Source organism: Trachypithecus francoisi, unplaced genomic scaffold, assembly GCF_009764315.1.
Source record: "Trachypithecus francoisi isolate TF-2019V2 unplaced genomic scaffold, Tfra_2.0 Lachesis_group16, whole genome shotgun sequence".
NCBI classification, from domain to species: Eukaryota; Metazoa; Chordata; class Mammalia; order Primates; family Cercopithecidae; genus Trachypithecus; species Trachypithecus francoisi.
Genome location: NW_022681461.1, coordinates 95,656,122 through 95,670,342, shown reverse-complemented (window position 1 = coordinate 95,670,342; position 14,221 = coordinate 95,656,122). Strand labels below are relative to the sequence as shown.

Sequence of the window (14,221 nt, the reverse complement as noted above, 5' to 3'; positions counted from 1 at the left end):
GGCCTCCCACAGTGCTGGGATGACAGGCGTGAGCCCCTGCCCGGCCAGCGCTGTTGCTCTTGGAAGTGGGTGGGGCTGGTGGCCCAGAACACGGTGGCTCTTCCCTGCCCTATCCGCAGCAGCCTGAGGGCCTCAGTGAGAGGCAGGGGAGCCAGGCTTCTCACCTGCCTTCTGCCTTCCAGCTTCCTGGAGATGATGGAGGCTCGCAGCCGCGGTCATGCATCCCCACTGGTGGCCAACGGGCAGAGCCCATCCTCAGGCTCCCAGTCACCGGTGGTGCCTCCAGGCGCTGTGTCCACGGGGAGCTCCAGCCCCAGCACACCCCAGCCCGCCCCACAGCTGCCCCTCAATGCCGCCCCACCATCCTCTGTGCCCCCTGCACCACCCTCAGAGGCCCTGCCCCCACCTGCGTGCCCCTCCGCCCCCGCCCCGCGGCGCAGCATCATCTCTAGGCTGTTTGGGACGTCACCTGCCGCTGAGGCAGCCCCTCCACCTCCAGGTAGGCCCTGGAGCTGCCCCTCCCAAACTGGTCCCAGTCCCCCACGCCCTCACAGGTGAGGCTCTGGGTCTTGGAGCGCTCCGTACTTCTTTCTGCTTGTCCCAGTCCTTTCGGCACGTCCCGGGTGGGCCTGGCTTGGGGTTGGGTGCAGCGAGGGTTCTGGTGCTGAGAAGAGGACCCAGCATCACTGTTTACAGAGCCAGTCCTGGCCGCGGAGGCCCCAGCAGCAGTGCAGAGCGTGGAGGACTTCATTCCCGACGACCGCCTGGACCGCAGCTTCCTGGAAGACGCGACCCCCGCCAGGGACGAGAAGAAGGTGGGGGCCAAGGCTGCCCAGCAGGACAGTGACAGGTGAGGGGTGGGCCTGGACCTCCTCTCCCATTGCCCCGGCCTCCAGGGTGCCCGAGCAGCAGGTGGGGCTGGCTTCCTGGGGGTGCAGAAGGGGTGCCCCGCTGGCTGGTCTCTGTTGACTGAGGACAGCAGATCTGTGGCTGGAGCAGATGAGGGAAGAGCTTAGATGGGGCTTCCAGACATCAGAAAGGCCTGGCCACCTGCTCTGCCCACACCCTGGAGAGGACGGGGCACCTTGGAGTCGTCTGTGGGCAGATTCCACATGAAGGCCATTGGCAAGGCCACTCCAGGTGATATGGGAGGTTCAGGCCACCAGATGTTGTCTCCGCAGGGCCAAGGCCCGGGTGCTGCAGAGATGGGGGCGGCTTCCTGCAGGTCCTAGAGCTGGGAGCTAGAGCTGCCTCCCATCTGTCTGCCAGCCCCTCTCCCACCACTCTGTCTGCCAAGTTGCCTCAAACTCTGCCTGCAGCAAAGCCCTGCATGTGGTCCCAGGTGTGGACTCCACTGGACATGCTCCACCCCCGGTGGCCTCAGCACCTCAGCCTCACCCATTGCTGTGGGGCGGCAGCTTCCTCCAGAAATACACAAAGGATGGAAAGCCTGGTGGCCCTGAGCTGGCCCTGCCTCCTCCATGAGCGCCCACCTGCGCGGCCCCACATCCTTCGCCCACTGACCGAGCACAGGGCAACACTGTGTCCGACCTTGAGCTTCTGACCCCTTTCTGCTCAGCAGCCCTGTGACAGCCATGAGGAGGCCTTCCCCTAGAACACAGCACCCGGGGTGGGGTGGCCCCACGGTCAGGGTGTGCCGGGTACCAGGGTGCCTGGAACCAAGGCCCGTGAGCCCGGCCAGCCATCCCTACCCCGTGGCCTCTGACCACTTTGCCCCCTGCTTTGCAGTGATGGGGAGGCCCTGGGCAGCAACCCGATGGTGGCAGGGTTCCAGGACGATGTGGACCTCGAAGACCAGCCACGTGGGAGTTCCCCACCACCCGCTGGTCCCGTCCCCAGTCAGAACATCACTCTTTCAAGTGAGGAGGAAGCAGAAGTGGTGGATCCCCCAAAATGCCCTGCCCCGGCTCCCCAGCAGTGCTCAGAGCCAGAGACCAAGTGGTAAGCGCAGGTGTCCCCAGGGGTGTGGCCTGGAGACCGGGGTGGGGCAGCTCAGGACACCTCCAGAGGACCCTGACTGACCCTCTGCTTGTCCACAAAGGTCCTCCATACCAGCTTCAAAGCCACGAAGGGGGACAGCTCCCACGAGGGCCGCAGCACCGCCCTGGCCAGGCGGTGCCTCTGTTCACACAGGTCCAGAAAAGCACAGCAGCACCAGGCCCCCTGCTGAGATTGAGCCGAGGAAGGGTGAGCAGGCATCCTCGTCTGAGAGTGACCCCGAGGGGCCCATCGCTGCACAAATGCTGTCCTTTGTCATGGATGACCCCGACTTTGAGAGCGAGGCGTCAGACACACAGCGCAGGGTGGTAAGACGGGTCCTCCCCGGGCAGAGGTCAGCCAGGAGGCCAGAGTCTCTCAGTGGGTGGGTGCAGTGGGAGGCGGCTTCTGGAAGAGGCATCTCATGTCCCCACACTTGGGCCTTCCGGCTGGGTTTGAGACCCCACAACCCCTGAGGGTGTGGGAGGGACGATGGCCTGACCAGCTGCTCTCCCTGCTCCAGGATGAGTTTCCCGTGCGAGATGACCCCTCCGATGTGACTGACGAGGATGAGGCCCTTGCTCAGCCGCCCCCGCCCCCCAAGCTCCCTCTCCCCACCTTCAGACTGAAGAATGACTCAGACCTCTTCGGGCTGGGGCTGGAGGAGGCTGGACCCAAGGAGAGCAGTGAGGAAGGTGGGCAGGGGCACTAGAGTGCAGTCAGCCTGCTGGAGTCTGGGTAGAACATGGGCCTCCTCCCAGCTGCTGGCCACTGGCCGGGGGCCTTTCCTGAGTCCAGGAGGCAGAGCCATGCTCCGGGCAGCCCCCTGCAGGAGTGTGGTCCTGTCCATCAGCAGGGCCTCCTGGAGGGCTGGGGCTCACTGCTTTGTGTTTGAGCCACTGTCTGTCCTGTCTGTGCAGGTAAGGAGGGCAAAACCCCGTCTAAGGAGAAGAAGAAGAAGAAGAAAGGCAAAGAGGTACTGGCTACTCCCCTTCCTGGCAGGCCAGGGCTGGGCGGTGTGTGGTCCTGGGACCAGGGCTCTGTGGGCAGGCCAGGGCTGGGCAGCATGTGGTCCTGGGACTGGGGCTCTGGCCTCCTGTGACTCCGTGGCGCCCCCTCCTTGTGCTCCTCAGCAGGAAGAAAAGGCTGCCAAGAAGAAGAGCAAACACAAGAAGAGCAAGGACAAGGAGGAGGGCAAGGAGGAGCGGCGGCGGCGCCAGCAGCGGCCCCCACGCAGCAGGGAGAGGACGGCTGCCGAGGAGCTGGAGGCTTTCCTGGGGGGCGGGGCCCCAGGCGGCCGCCACCCTGGGGGTGGCGACTATGAGGAGCTCTAGGCCAACCGGGGCAGTGGCCGCCCTGGGGTGGGGGGCGTGCCTGTCACTGCCTGGGGAGGCATTTGCCTCTGCACCATCGCCTTTGCCGCTGCCCGGTGGCTGCCTTGTGCCCTTCTGAGCTGGAAGAGGCCGGGCGTTGGTGGTCCCCAGACTGGGCCTCCAGACCCGGCGTGAGCCTGCTCTGCAAGGAGGGAGGGGACAGCTGGCTTTGGCCAGGCTCGGTGGACACCCTGGCCCTCTCGGGGCAGAGTCGCCAGTCCCCATTGTTTCTCAGGGATGTGACTTGAGGCCCAGGGGCATGAGGGTCTGTTTACAGAGGCTGGGCAGGGACCGCTTGGCTGCGGGGTGCACGCTGCCCCGGCACCTGCTTACCCTCCTCGCTCACCCAGGGCCGCAGCATGCCTATGGCTCTGCTTCCGGCTGGGAGCCCTGAACACGGGTGTGCAGACCCACCCTAAAGGGCAGGCCCCACGCTAGGCAAGGCTGGCAAGAGACCGAAGGCAGCATGCAGGGCCTCTCCTGGGGTGGGGGCTGTTTCCCACAGTGGCCTCAGCTGCGCCCCTGCTCAGGTGAGCCCACAGGCGGGAGCTGGGAGGCACTCCTCCCAGACACTCCACTCAGACCATAAAGCACTCCTGTTTCACTCTGCGTGTGTCTGTTCTTCTCCCTGCACCTGCTCCCGCTGCCTCGGGCCCAGGCTGCCATGGGTTGTCAGGGAAGTCCTCTGAGGCAGGAGGCTGCCCAGCAATGCTGTGAGGACATCCCACCAACCCTGGCCACACCCTGGGTACATCCCAGCCCACCTGTGCCAGGGCTCAGCAGCTGCAGCCAGCACACTTGGGGGTCCGCAGCCCCATGAGGTGGAAGTCCAGTCTGCATGGCTCCTAGGCAGCCGCCTGCAGCACTGCCCCCCCCTTCAGGCCCCTGCCCCCTCCAGCTGTCAGCAGCGCCCAGCCTCCACCCCCACAGCTACTGTTACCATGAGAACCCTGCAGGGCGGGCAGGAAGAGTGCGCTAGTGAAGGGGAGGGGGTGGCCAAGCTGGAGGCTCCTGTGCCTGGGAGCTTTGTGACCCCAGGGTGTGGGGCAATCGCTGTGGTCCCTGAACAGGTGCTGTGGCCCACAGCAAGCTTAGGAGCCTGGCCCCTTAGCCCACAGCCCATGAGGTCAGGGTCGGCTTCAGGGGTTCCCCTGGTGTGGGAATGGGTCAACAGTACGTGAACTTGCCAGGATCACACCATGGACGGCTATGTTGGGGTTTCAGTGGGCCCTGCTTTGAACAACGCAGAATGGTGTAGGTCCTGCCCTTCAGAGCCAAGGGCATCGGCTACCCACTCTGCCAAGCTAGAACGTTTCCAGGCCCAGTGCCTTAGGGAGGGGCTGGCAGAGTGGGACGAGGACATTACCAGACAGGTGCGGTAGGTCACGTGCAGGCCTTCCCAGGCTGGCAGAGACACTGAATGCAGGAGTGGCCTCACCCAGAGAGGATGGCATCCTGGGGACACACGAGGCTGCAGGGGCCATCTGGCCCCAGGTACCCACGGAGATTTTGGCATTGGCAGCCTCGAAGCAGATAGGGCCTGGGGAAAGGCCAGTGGGGCAGGGAGCAGCCCATCTGGTCCTGCCTTGCCCAACAGGAGAGGCAAATTCCAAGGTGCCCCTAACCAATCTCTGCAGCCCAGGCCAGGGCTTGGGGCCCCTCCTCTCAGGCAAGTGTGTTGGGGTGACACTGGCGGGACTGGCAGGCTGCTCTGGGCCACAGGGCTCCTGTTGAGACGCTGAGGTCTGCGTCTTGGGGATGCTCCGCACAGCCCCAAATTGGAGCCTGTGCAGTCACGATCCCCAGCTCCACAGTGCAGCCCCCACTGGGCGCGGCCCCTTTAAGTACAGCTCTTTCAGCTGCCATTGGGGGCAGCACTGAGCAGCCAGGCCAGGATCCGCGCTGCTGCCTGGAAGGTTCTGCCGGTGCCGGGGACGCAGCGGTGCCGGGGACACAGAGGAGCCGACCTGGGGGTGACACAGCCCACCGGGGCACAGCCGGAGCAGCACCCAGGTAAGGGGCTGGCGGCCGAGTTGCTGAGTGTGTCACTGTCATGGGCGGGGGAGGCTGCCTTAGGGCGGCCGCAAGGATGGGGAGTCCCCGCCCCCAGGCAACACCGGCTGTATCCCTTGAAGGGCCGCTCCCAGCCAGAGCAGGGCTGGGCGGTGGGGAAGGCCTCCAGCCATCTCCGTGGGCTCCAGAAGGCCCTGGGCCCGCGAGGGGGCCGACCCCACCCCCATCCCCACGGGAGAGGGTGTCACCCATAGCTTCAGCCAGCAAGGCCCACTGTCACCTCCCTGGGGTGGAGCCTCACACCCTGTCATCCGGCCGGATTCCGGCCTGGCCTTGAGCTTAGCATGAAAGAGGGAGCAGGAGGGTGGACAGTCCTGCCACGGGTGAGGTGGAGGGGAGAGATGGGGTGGGCGGGGGGCTGGGATGGGGACAAGGCCTGGGACTTGTTGCCCTGACCCAGAAAAACAGCCCTGCCAGCAGCAAGCCCCTGCACACCTGGGACACAGAGGGGGGACCCGGCCAGACCCCGAGAGGCCCATCCACCTGAGGTTCTGCCGCGCGAGGGCCCTGGCTAGGTACCCGCTTCCCCCGGCTCACTCTGGGGTAGACCCCTCCAGACCAGGTGTTGGATGTGCAGAGGCCAGGCCTGTGGCCACTCTCTGACGCACCCCCCAGCTGGCTCTGGGACCACAGAGGGGCTGGCAGTCCACATCAGAACCCTGGCCAGCCTGCAGCGTGGGGGCCTAAGAAACGCAGGTTTCCATGGAACCTTCTCAGCAAAGTGGGGAGGGCTCTTTCCTGCAAAGCAGTGGGGCTTCCCCCATCCTCCGCCCTGCCCACCCCCAGTGGGCAGCTTCCGGGCCGGGTGCACAGCTCAGGAGAGAGGGGCTGCCACGAGCTCATGGCTCGATGGCTTGGGACTGCCTTGCACACCCTAGGGGGGTGTCCTGTGCTTTTACACAAAGCTGGGGCCTTGCTTCAACCTCCCCAAGATACTTGGGGTCAGAAGAGGTGTCGGCAAAGGAAAGGGAGATTTAGGGCCCAAGTATGCTCTCTGGGGGCTTTTTTCTGGCCTGGAGCTCACAGGAAGTTGAGGGCACCTAGGCGTGGGTCCTTGCAGTGCTGGGGGAGGGGCTCTGTGCTAGGCCTGGCCAGCAGTTGGGGTAGTTGGTATCACCCGCTTGGTGCAGAGCTAGCTAAGGCTGAGACCCAGCGACTCGCCTTCGACTGTGCGCGATCGGAGGGGTTGTTCTGCGGTGGGCGCTGTGACGAGGGCACAGTCACTAATGTCTCGTGGGGCAACACCTATAAATAAGGGCCAAATGCGCCCCGTCCTTCCAGCTGCGGACACCAGAGGGCGCAGCCCCCAGGACCACGCCCCCACCCCCTTACCCCACCCGGAAAGGGGTCCACCCGAGCCGGCCCCGCCGTCACTAGTCGGGAGAGGGGAGGTCCTGGAGCTTCACGCAGGAGCTCCCGCCGCGGGAACCACAGCCACGGCTAAGCCTTTCTGGCCTGCCCGCCCCATAGCCGGGAGAGGACGGGGGAGGGGCAGGACTTGGGCGCCTGGACAGCTGGGTTCCTCCCACAGGTGCTTCTGACCCCGGCATGGAGGAAGCGCCCGCATTCTCGGCCCAGGCCTGCAGCCAGGGCTACTCCGCCCGCTGCGCCCCAGGTAAGCCGGGCCAGCGTGGGGGAGTAGCGGGGCCTGGGCTGCGGAGGGGGCCGCCCTGACCCGCGTCTCCCCCCAGGGCAAAAGCCCCGCAAGGCAGTGTGAGCTGGAGCCGCCAGCCTGGGGACCTCTTTTAAGATGACCCGTACGGACCCTCCGGACCTGCTGGTGTCAACCGTGTACCAGGACATCAAGGTGGCGGCCCCGGGACCCGCAACCAGGCGCCCGCCATGTGAGCGATCCGTGGCCCGGCCTGCTGAGCCCGAGCCTTTCAACAAGCGCCACTGCCGCAGCTTCGACTTCCTGGAGGCGCTGGACGGGCCGGCCATGGAGACCCTGTCGGAGCCACCGCCCCCGGAGTCCGCTGTGCCGCGCGCCCGGACCCGCGAGGCCGAACCACGCCGCCGCGCCCGCTCCAAGAGCGCGCCCCGCGCGCCCCCGGGCCTGACGCCCGCGCCTGCCTCGCCGCCGGTGTTGCCCCGCCGAGGACGGGAGGCCCAGCGTGCGGCGCGGGCCGAGGCATCGCCGCGCCGGGAGCCCGCGTACCCGGCGCTCCGCGCCCTCGCCAATGAGCTGCACCCCATCAAGTTGCAGCCGCAGCGGGGCGGCCCCGGCCGCATGGCGCCCCTGTGCGCCGCCGGCGGCCGCTGCGCACCTCCCGAGCCACCCGCGGGTCCCGCTCCCCACGTGCGCTGCCGCCTGGACATCAAGCCGGACGACGCAGTGCTCCAGCACGCCGCCCGGGGCTCGCGGTCCTGCGGGCCCGCCGAGGCCGCGCCCTGGGCCCGCCCCGCCCCGCAGTTCCACGGCCTCACGGTACCCGGGCCTCGCCACATGGCCCTGTCGCGCACCCCGACGCCCAGCGACTTATACTGTGCGGACCCCCGGGCGCTCTACTGCGACGGGCCCCTGCCTGGGCCCCGGGACTACGCTGAGCGCCGCAGTCTGCCCTTCACCACCCCGCCGGGCCCCACCCAGTTCTTCTATACAGAGGAGCCCGAAGGCTTCCGGGGCAGCTTTGCGGCCAGCCCCGGCCCAACCTTCGATGCCTACTGCCCCAGGCCCTACCGGTCAGAGGAGTTCCCAGGGCCCAGTCCAAGGCGCCTGGGCGGCTACTACGCAGGAGAGGTGCGCACCTTCCCAATCCAGGAACCGCCCTCCCGCTCCTACTATGGGGAGGCTCCCCGAGCCTACGGCCTGCCCTACGGGCCCCGCTATGTCTCCGAGGAGCCCCGGACCCACTCCACCGCCCGCCCCTTTTACACGGAGGACTTCGGACGGTACCGCGAGCGCGACGTCCTGGCTCGGACGTACCCGCACCCGCGCAGCAGCCCAGCCTGGGCGGACTGGGGCCCGCGACCCTACCGCACCCTGCAAGTGGCGCCACCCTCTGACCCCGACCCGTTGCTCGCCTCCTGGCACGGCGGCACCGGCACCAGTCCGCCCCGGCTGGTCACCGACAGCCGCCACTACTCGCGCTCCTGGGACAACATTCTGGCACCGGGGCCGCGCCGAGAAGACCCGCTGGGCCGCGGCCGCAGCTACGAGAACCTGCTGGGGCGCGAAGTGCAGGAGCCGCGAGGCGTGTCCCCGGAAGGCCGTCGCCCGCCCGTCGTCGTGAACCTGTCCACCTCGCCCAGACGCTACGCCGCACTGTCTCTGTCCGAGACGTCGCTGACGGAGAAGGGCCGCGCGGGCGACGGCCTGGGCCGCAACTGGTACGTGACGCCCGAGATCACCATCACCGACAACGACCTGCGCGCCACCGAGCGCCCGAGCGCCAGGGCCTGGGAGTTGCCCGGGGGCCGCACGCGGCCACCTCCCCACGCGGCCCCCGAGGGCCCCACCTCTGGCCGCCAGCGCAGCCTAGAGCAGCTAGACGAGCTCATTACGGACCTGGTCATCGACTCGCGGCCCCCCGCTGGCCAGGCCTCAGAGCCCGCGGCCGACTGCCTGGGCCCCCAGCTGCGCCGACTGCTGGACTCGCGGCCCGCCGGCTCTGGGGCCCCCGCGCTGGCGCCGCCACGCTCGCCCCCCGCCTCAGCCGGCAGCGCCGAGGAGCCCGCGACCCGGGGAGAGGCGGCCGACGCGTCCCCCGAGCCCAGCGCCGACGAGGACGACCTGATGACCTGCTCCAATGCGCGCTGCCGGCGCACGGAGACCATGTTCAACGCCTGCCTGTATTTCAAGTCCTGCCACAGCTGCTACACCTACTACTGCTCGCGCCTGTGCCGCCGCGAGGACTGGGACGCCCACAAGGCGCGCTGCGTGTACGGCCGCGTGGGCAGCGTGTGCCGCCACGTGCTGCAGTTTTGCCGCGACAGCGGCCCGGTACACCGCGCCTTCTCGCGCATCGCGCGTGTCGGCTTCCTGTCGCGCGGCCGCGGCGTGCTCTTCCTGGGCTTCCCAAGTCCAGGCTCGGCCGACAACTTCCTGCGCTTTGGCCTGGAGGGACTGCTGCTGTCCCCCACCTACCTATCGCTGCGTGAGTTGGCCACACACGCGGCGCCCCTGGGCAGCTACGCCCGCGAGCTGGCGGCTGCTGGGCGCCTCTACGAGCCGGCAGAGTGCTTCCTGCTCAGCGTATCCGTGGCCGTGGGACCCGGCGCCGCGCCCCCGGGGACACCCGCCCTGCCCGCGCCCGCGCCACGCAGCCACGGGCCGACAGTGCGCAAGTTCGCCAAGGTAGCGCTGGCGGCCGGCAGCCCCGCGCGGCCGCCCCCGGCGCGGAGCCGCGAGCCCGACATGGAGACGCTGATCCTGACGCCGCCGCCTGGCACGGCGGGCCTGGATCAGGACGGGGAGGCGGGGCGGCGCGCGCGCGAGGTGGCCTTCATCCACATCCAGCGCGAGCTGCGGCTGCGCGGCGTCTTCCTCCGCCACGAGTTCCCGCGCGTCTACGAGCAGCTTTGCGAGTTCGTCGAGGCCAACAGGCGCTTCACGCCCACCACCATCTACCCCACGGACCGGCGCACCGGCCGCCCCTTCATGTGCATGATCATGGCCGCCTCCGAGCCGCGCGCGCTCGACTGGGTGGCCAGCGCCAACCTGCTGGACGACATCATGTGAGGCGCGGGGCCCACCAGGCCCAGCTCAGGCGCTGGCCCGAACCCTGCCCGGCCCACCCAGGGCCCCACCCCGGCTTCTCCTAGGGCCGCCTCTAATTCCCTGGCCCTCCAAGCTCCGCTCAGTACGGCCTCCAGCTCCGCCCAGGCCCCCATCCCCCGGCCCTCCGCCCCCATAGTGTTCTTCACGGGCTCTTCGCCTTCCCATCCCCAGTAACCCCTCTCTCATCTCCCGGGTCTCCTCCCTCTCCCAGCTCGCCCTCGAGGATCCCCAGAAGAAGCCGGTCCTCGCCCTCGGTGCTCCCCGCTGGGAGGCGGGGTGGGCCTGAGGACCGCCCAGCTCTGCCTTCACTCGGAGGGGTCACTACTGCACAGACCCCACGCGTACAGATTCGGTCCCCGTCGGTCCGCGGGGCTCTCGCTGGAGCCTCCCCGACTCCGGTTTCCCCTCGTCCAGAAGCCCGACGTAACCAAAGCCCAGTCTGTCACTTTAAACACGCCCCGCCCCGCCTCCCGCGGCTGGGGTGAACAGCCTCCTCTCTGGAGAACACCCTGGTCGACCTTCGTGCGTCCGTGTGCACGAGCGCGTCCCGGCGAGGCGGTGGGCAGGGCCGAGGGTGCGCGGTGCGTTCCCGCTGGTCGGATCCGTTCTACTAACCACGCCACGCGCCCTGTCGTCCCCTCGCCTCCAGCCGCTGCAGTCTGGGCCCTGCAAGAGCTGGGAAAAGCCGCAGGGAGGTCTTCAGGCCGATATGCGAGTCTCCCAGCCGAAAGGGCACAGGACCTGGGCAGGGGAAGCAGAGCACGTGGGCCTGGCCAGAGCTGACACCTGGCTAGGAGAGGAAGGACCAAGGGACAGGGGGCGTTCCCAGGTGGGAGCCTGGAGGGGAAAGCGTGGTGCGAGCAGGTGAGGGAGCGAGCTAGTTGGTAAGCGCAGAAACCCACCCAAAGGGGCTTGACCTGTCCCGAGAGGTCCCCGCACACCCGCTCTGGCCGCACTCCGTCCTGTGGGCGTGGAGGTGCAAGCCCGGCGGCCGGGCCTCCACCTGCCCCCCAAGCGCACCCTGGTCCGCGCCCAGGGCTCTCTGGAGGGTGGGGTGTCTGGGAGAGGGGTGGAGGCCAAACGCAAGGGTCCTCCTGGAGTCCCTAGCCCTACTTCGGAGCCAGGGAAGGGGACACCAAGTGAGAGAAACTGGGCACCCCTGCCTCCGCTCCTGCTCTCGCACCCGGCGCGCCCACCTCGTCCCCGCGCGTCTGCACCGGCCAGGCGTCCCGCTTGCCCACCCGCCGCCGCGCCCCGCGCCCCCTGCCCCAGGGCCTATGCATTCGGCCCCACCCCTGAGGGCCGGCCAGGAACACCCCTGGATCGAAATAATTTTCAGGAGGCAAGAGCTTTCCAACCAAGTAAAATAGAACTTGAATGTAGCGGCTGCTGTTGCCTCCTTGTGCGGGTAGCCGGTTTGGGGACCGAGGCGTTCGGGCGGTGGAGAGGGGAGAGGGGAGGCCTTCGGGCGACGGAGGCGGGGGGGGGAGGAGGCCTTCGGGCGATGGAGAGGGGAGAGGGGGAGGCCTTCGGGCGGTGGAGAGGGGATGGGGAGGCCTTCGGGCGATGGAGAGGGGGGAGGGGGAGGCTTCGGGCGATGGAGAGGGGGGAGGGGGAGGCCTTCGGGCGATGGAGGGGAAGGGGGAGGCCTTCGGGCGGTGGAGGAGGGAGGGGGAGGCCTTCGGGCGATGGAGAGGGGATGGGGAGGCCTTCGGGCGATGGAGAGGGGGGAGGGGGAGGCCTTCGGGCGATGGAGGGGGAAGGGGGAGGCCTTCGGGCGATGGAGGAGGGAGGGGGAGGCCTTCGGGCGATGGAGAGGAGGGAGGGGGAGGCCTTCGGGCGATGGAGAGGGGGAGGCAGTGGGGCGGTGGGGGGGAGAGAGGGGAGGGGGAGGCCTTCGGGCGATGGAGAGGAGGGAGGGGGAGGCAGTCGGGCGATGGAGGGGGGAGGGGGAGGCCTTCGGGCGGTTGGGGCCACGGGGAGGGTGGTCTTCGGACTACGTGCGGGACAAGAGATCAGGACTGGCACGTCCCTCAGACCTCCCTCCTTGCCCCAGCCTCGCGAGCCGCCTAACTGCCCCTCTCCAAGGGTGCCGCCGGACCCCGCTGGAGAGGAACTTTTCCGTTGGCTGGATTTAATCACCACCCATTCCCGGTTCCACGTTTCCTTTAATTGGGGCTAGTGGGGCTGACGGGGCCGCAAGGCGGAAAGGAACTGGATTGCGATTGGTTAGCACGTGCCTCGGTCGGCGGTACAATTGGCTGAGGCACCGGGCCTTGGGCAGCATTCCCCAACGGGATTGGTCGTCGCTTTCCCAGAGCCCGCCTTCCGCAGTACAAGTGGTCCCCGGGTCGGGTGGGAGGAGGGGCCTCCGGGACGAAGAACATGGCGGCGGCGGACCTCGCTCACATTCCTGATGTGGACATCGACTCCGACGGCGTCTTCAAGTATGTGTTGATCCGAGTCCACTCGGCTCCGCGCTCCGGGGCTCCGGCTGCGGAGAGCAAGGAGATCGTGCGCGGCTACAAGTGGGCCGAGTACCATGGTGAGGGCGGGGCCTGCCGGCGTGCGAGGGGCGGGGCTTAGCGGGACGGGGGCGGGGCTGCGGGCCGCGGACTGCGTTCTGCTCCGAGCCCTGTCCCTGCTAGGTTTGAGCCAGGCTCAGGTCCTGGGCGGGAAAGGCGTAACCCGGCCTGACACCCCCCGCCTCACAACAGTCTCCCAGTCCCCGAGCCCGCCCCGGTTCCACCCTCCTCTCATTCATCCCTGTCCCAGCCTCAAGGGGCTTCGTCTCCTCTGGGGAAGAGGCTGTTCAGAGCTGGGATTTTAGACCCCTTCGGCCGGGAGTTCCTCCCGCGGCCTCCAAGGGCGGCCAGGGCACGTCCTGAGGCCGCCCTCCCATCCCAGCGGACATCTACGACAAAGTGTCGGGCGACATGCAGAAGCAGGGCTGTGACTGTGAGTGTCTGGGCGGCGGACGCATCTCCCACCAGAGCCAGGACAAGAAGATTCACGTGTACGGCTACTCCATGGTGAGCCGCAGCCCCGTCCCGCCCTGCTGGAGGCCCCAGTTCCAGCTTCGAGGCCCACCTGAGTCTGCTGCCCTGACCCGTGGCCCCAGATGAGCACGCAGGCTTCCCGGGGTTCTCCCAGGGTGGGCGGCAGAGCCCTCCTTCCAGGGCCAGTTGTGTTCCTGCATTCTCCCATGGAGCACATGCCAGACCTGAGGGGCAGGAGGGAGACCCCCAGACATGGCCTGCCGTTCCCTCTCCCTGCCCCGGCAGGCCTTGCTGGGCTCTAGCTGTCCTCCAGCACTTTGTGCCCTGGGCCCCCAGAGGCAGTCAGTACCTGGGTGGAGTTCAGAGTCCCCGCCCGTGCTCTTCACAAAAACCACCAGCAGATGAAAGCCACGTGCGTCCCTCTGGGTGCCTCAAGCCCCAGGATCCACCCTCAAGGTTTGCTTTGCCTATGAGGTTGCCTCTCCCCAGGGGAGCCCCCAAGGGCGGTCGGGATGGTGGGTTTGGCACCCCCAGGCACTGCCTGTCCCTTTCCCACACTCGCTTCTGGTGTGGCTGGTGGCTGGATGCCCAGAGCCAGGGCATGGGGTCGAAGGGTCCAGGTGGTGCCAGCAGGCGTTTTCTCTCTCCAGGCCTATGGCCCTGCCCAGCACGCCATTTCAACTGAGAAAATCAAAGCCAAGTACCCCGACTACGAGGTTACCTGGGCTAACGATGGCTACTGAGCACTCCCAGCCTGGGGCCTGCTACCTCCAGCAGCCATGTTGGAGCCCCTGCCTTTGCCTGCACCCCTTTCAGGGTTGGCCCTGCCTGCTTCTGCGGCAGCCCCTGGTGACGTGCTGTCTGCCAGGCTTTCAGACAGGCTAGCTTGGCCACAGAATTAAACATGTTGCCACGCCTCCCAGTCTCTGAACTCTGTCCTTGGCTTCCGCATCCTGCGTCACCACCTCCAGGGCCCCCCAGACCCTAACTAAAGCAGGTGGGTGGGGGAGCACAGGAGTGGCCCCAGGGAGTGGCCGTGCACACTCAGCCCTTTGGGG

At 67.8% G+C, this 14,221-nt stretch overlaps 3 protein-coding genes across 12 annotated transcripts in view; all 3 read left to right on the top strand.

Moving 5' to 3' along the window:
* RABL6 (RAB, member RAS oncogene family like 6) overlaps positions 1-3,980 on the top strand; it is a 32,599-nt gene extending 28,619 nt beyond the window's left edge. For all 5 annotated transcript variants that reach the window (XM_033238496.1, XM_033238495.1, XM_033238497.1 and 2 more), the window contains 7 exons: positions 183-499; positions 697-850; positions 1,750-1,962; positions 2,063-2,327; positions 2,522-2,693; positions 2,919-2,974; positions 3,132-3,980. In XM_033238496.1, coding sequence (XP_033094387.1) covers positions 183-499; positions 697-850; positions 1,750-1,962; positions 2,063-2,327; positions 2,522-2,693; positions 2,919-2,974; positions 3,132-3,332 — 1,378 coding nt within the window. In that variant the 3' untranslated portion in view covers positions 3,333-3,980. The remainder of the gene's footprint in view (positions 1-182; positions 500-696; positions 851-1,749; positions 1,963-2,062; positions 2,328-2,521; positions 2,694-2,918; positions 2,975-3,131) is intronic.
* Positions 3,981-4,138: 158 nt separating this feature from the next.
* On the top strand, positions 4,139-10,517 carry AJM1 (apical junction component 1 homolog). 2 transcript variants are annotated; one of them, XM_033238490.1, is made up of 4 exons: positions 4,139-5,384; positions 6,976-7,059; positions 7,136-10,076; positions 10,182-10,517. In XM_033238490.1, the coding sequence occupies exons 3-4, from the start codon at positions 7,195-7,197 to the stop codon at positions 10,336-10,338; spliced, it is 3,039 nt and encodes a 1,012-aa protein (XP_033094381.1). In that variant the 5' UTR covers positions 4,139-5,384; positions 6,976-7,059; positions 7,136-7,194; the 3' UTR covers positions 10,339-10,517. The 2 variants fall into 2 exon arrangements, with proteins under 2 accessions (XP_033094381.1, XP_033094383.1); XM_033238492.1 differs by having other exon boundaries at positions 7,136-10,318.
* A 1,583-nt stretch (positions 10,518-12,100) lies between these two features.
* PHPT1 (phosphohistidine phosphatase 1) lies at positions 12,101-14,083 on the top strand. 5 transcript variants are annotated; one of them, XM_033238507.1, is made up of 4 exons: positions 12,101-12,709; positions 13,072-13,196; positions 13,565-13,619; positions 13,814-14,083. In XM_033238507.1, exons 1-4 carry the CDS (start codon positions 12,550-12,552, stop codon positions 13,846-13,848), a joined length of 375 nt encoding a protein of 124 aa, XP_033094398.1. In that variant the 5' UTR covers positions 12,101-12,549; the 3' UTR covers positions 13,849-14,083. The 5 variants fall into 5 exon arrangements, with proteins under 5 accessions (XP_033094398.1, XP_033094397.1, XP_033094395.1 ...); XM_033238506.1 differs by having other exon boundaries at positions 13,562-13,619; XM_033238504.1 differs by lacking the exon at positions 13,565-13,619.
* The last annotated feature ends 138 nt before the right edge of the window (positions 14,084-14,221 follow it).

Coding starts and splice junctions, on each gene's coding strand:
- AJM1 (XM_033238490.1), top strand. CDS start 7,195: ATGACCCGTACGGACCCTCCGGACCTGCTGGTGTCAACCGTGTACCAG. Junction 10,077..10,181: donor ATGGCCGCCTCCGAGCCGCG/CGCGCTCGACTG, acceptor TGCCCGGCCCAC/CCAGGGCCCCACCCCGGCTT.
- PHPT1 (XM_033238503.1), top strand. CDS start 12,550: ATGGCGGCGGCGGACCTCGCTCACATTCCTGATGTGGACATCGACTCC. Junction 12,710..13,071: donor CAAGTGGGCCGAGTACCATG/GTGAGGGCGGGG, acceptor CTCCCATCCCAG/CGGACATCTACGACAAAGTG. Junction 13,197..13,448: donor ACGTGTACGGCTACTCCATG/GTGAGCCGCAGC, acceptor CTGCCCCGGCAG/GCCTTGCTGGGCTCTAGCTG.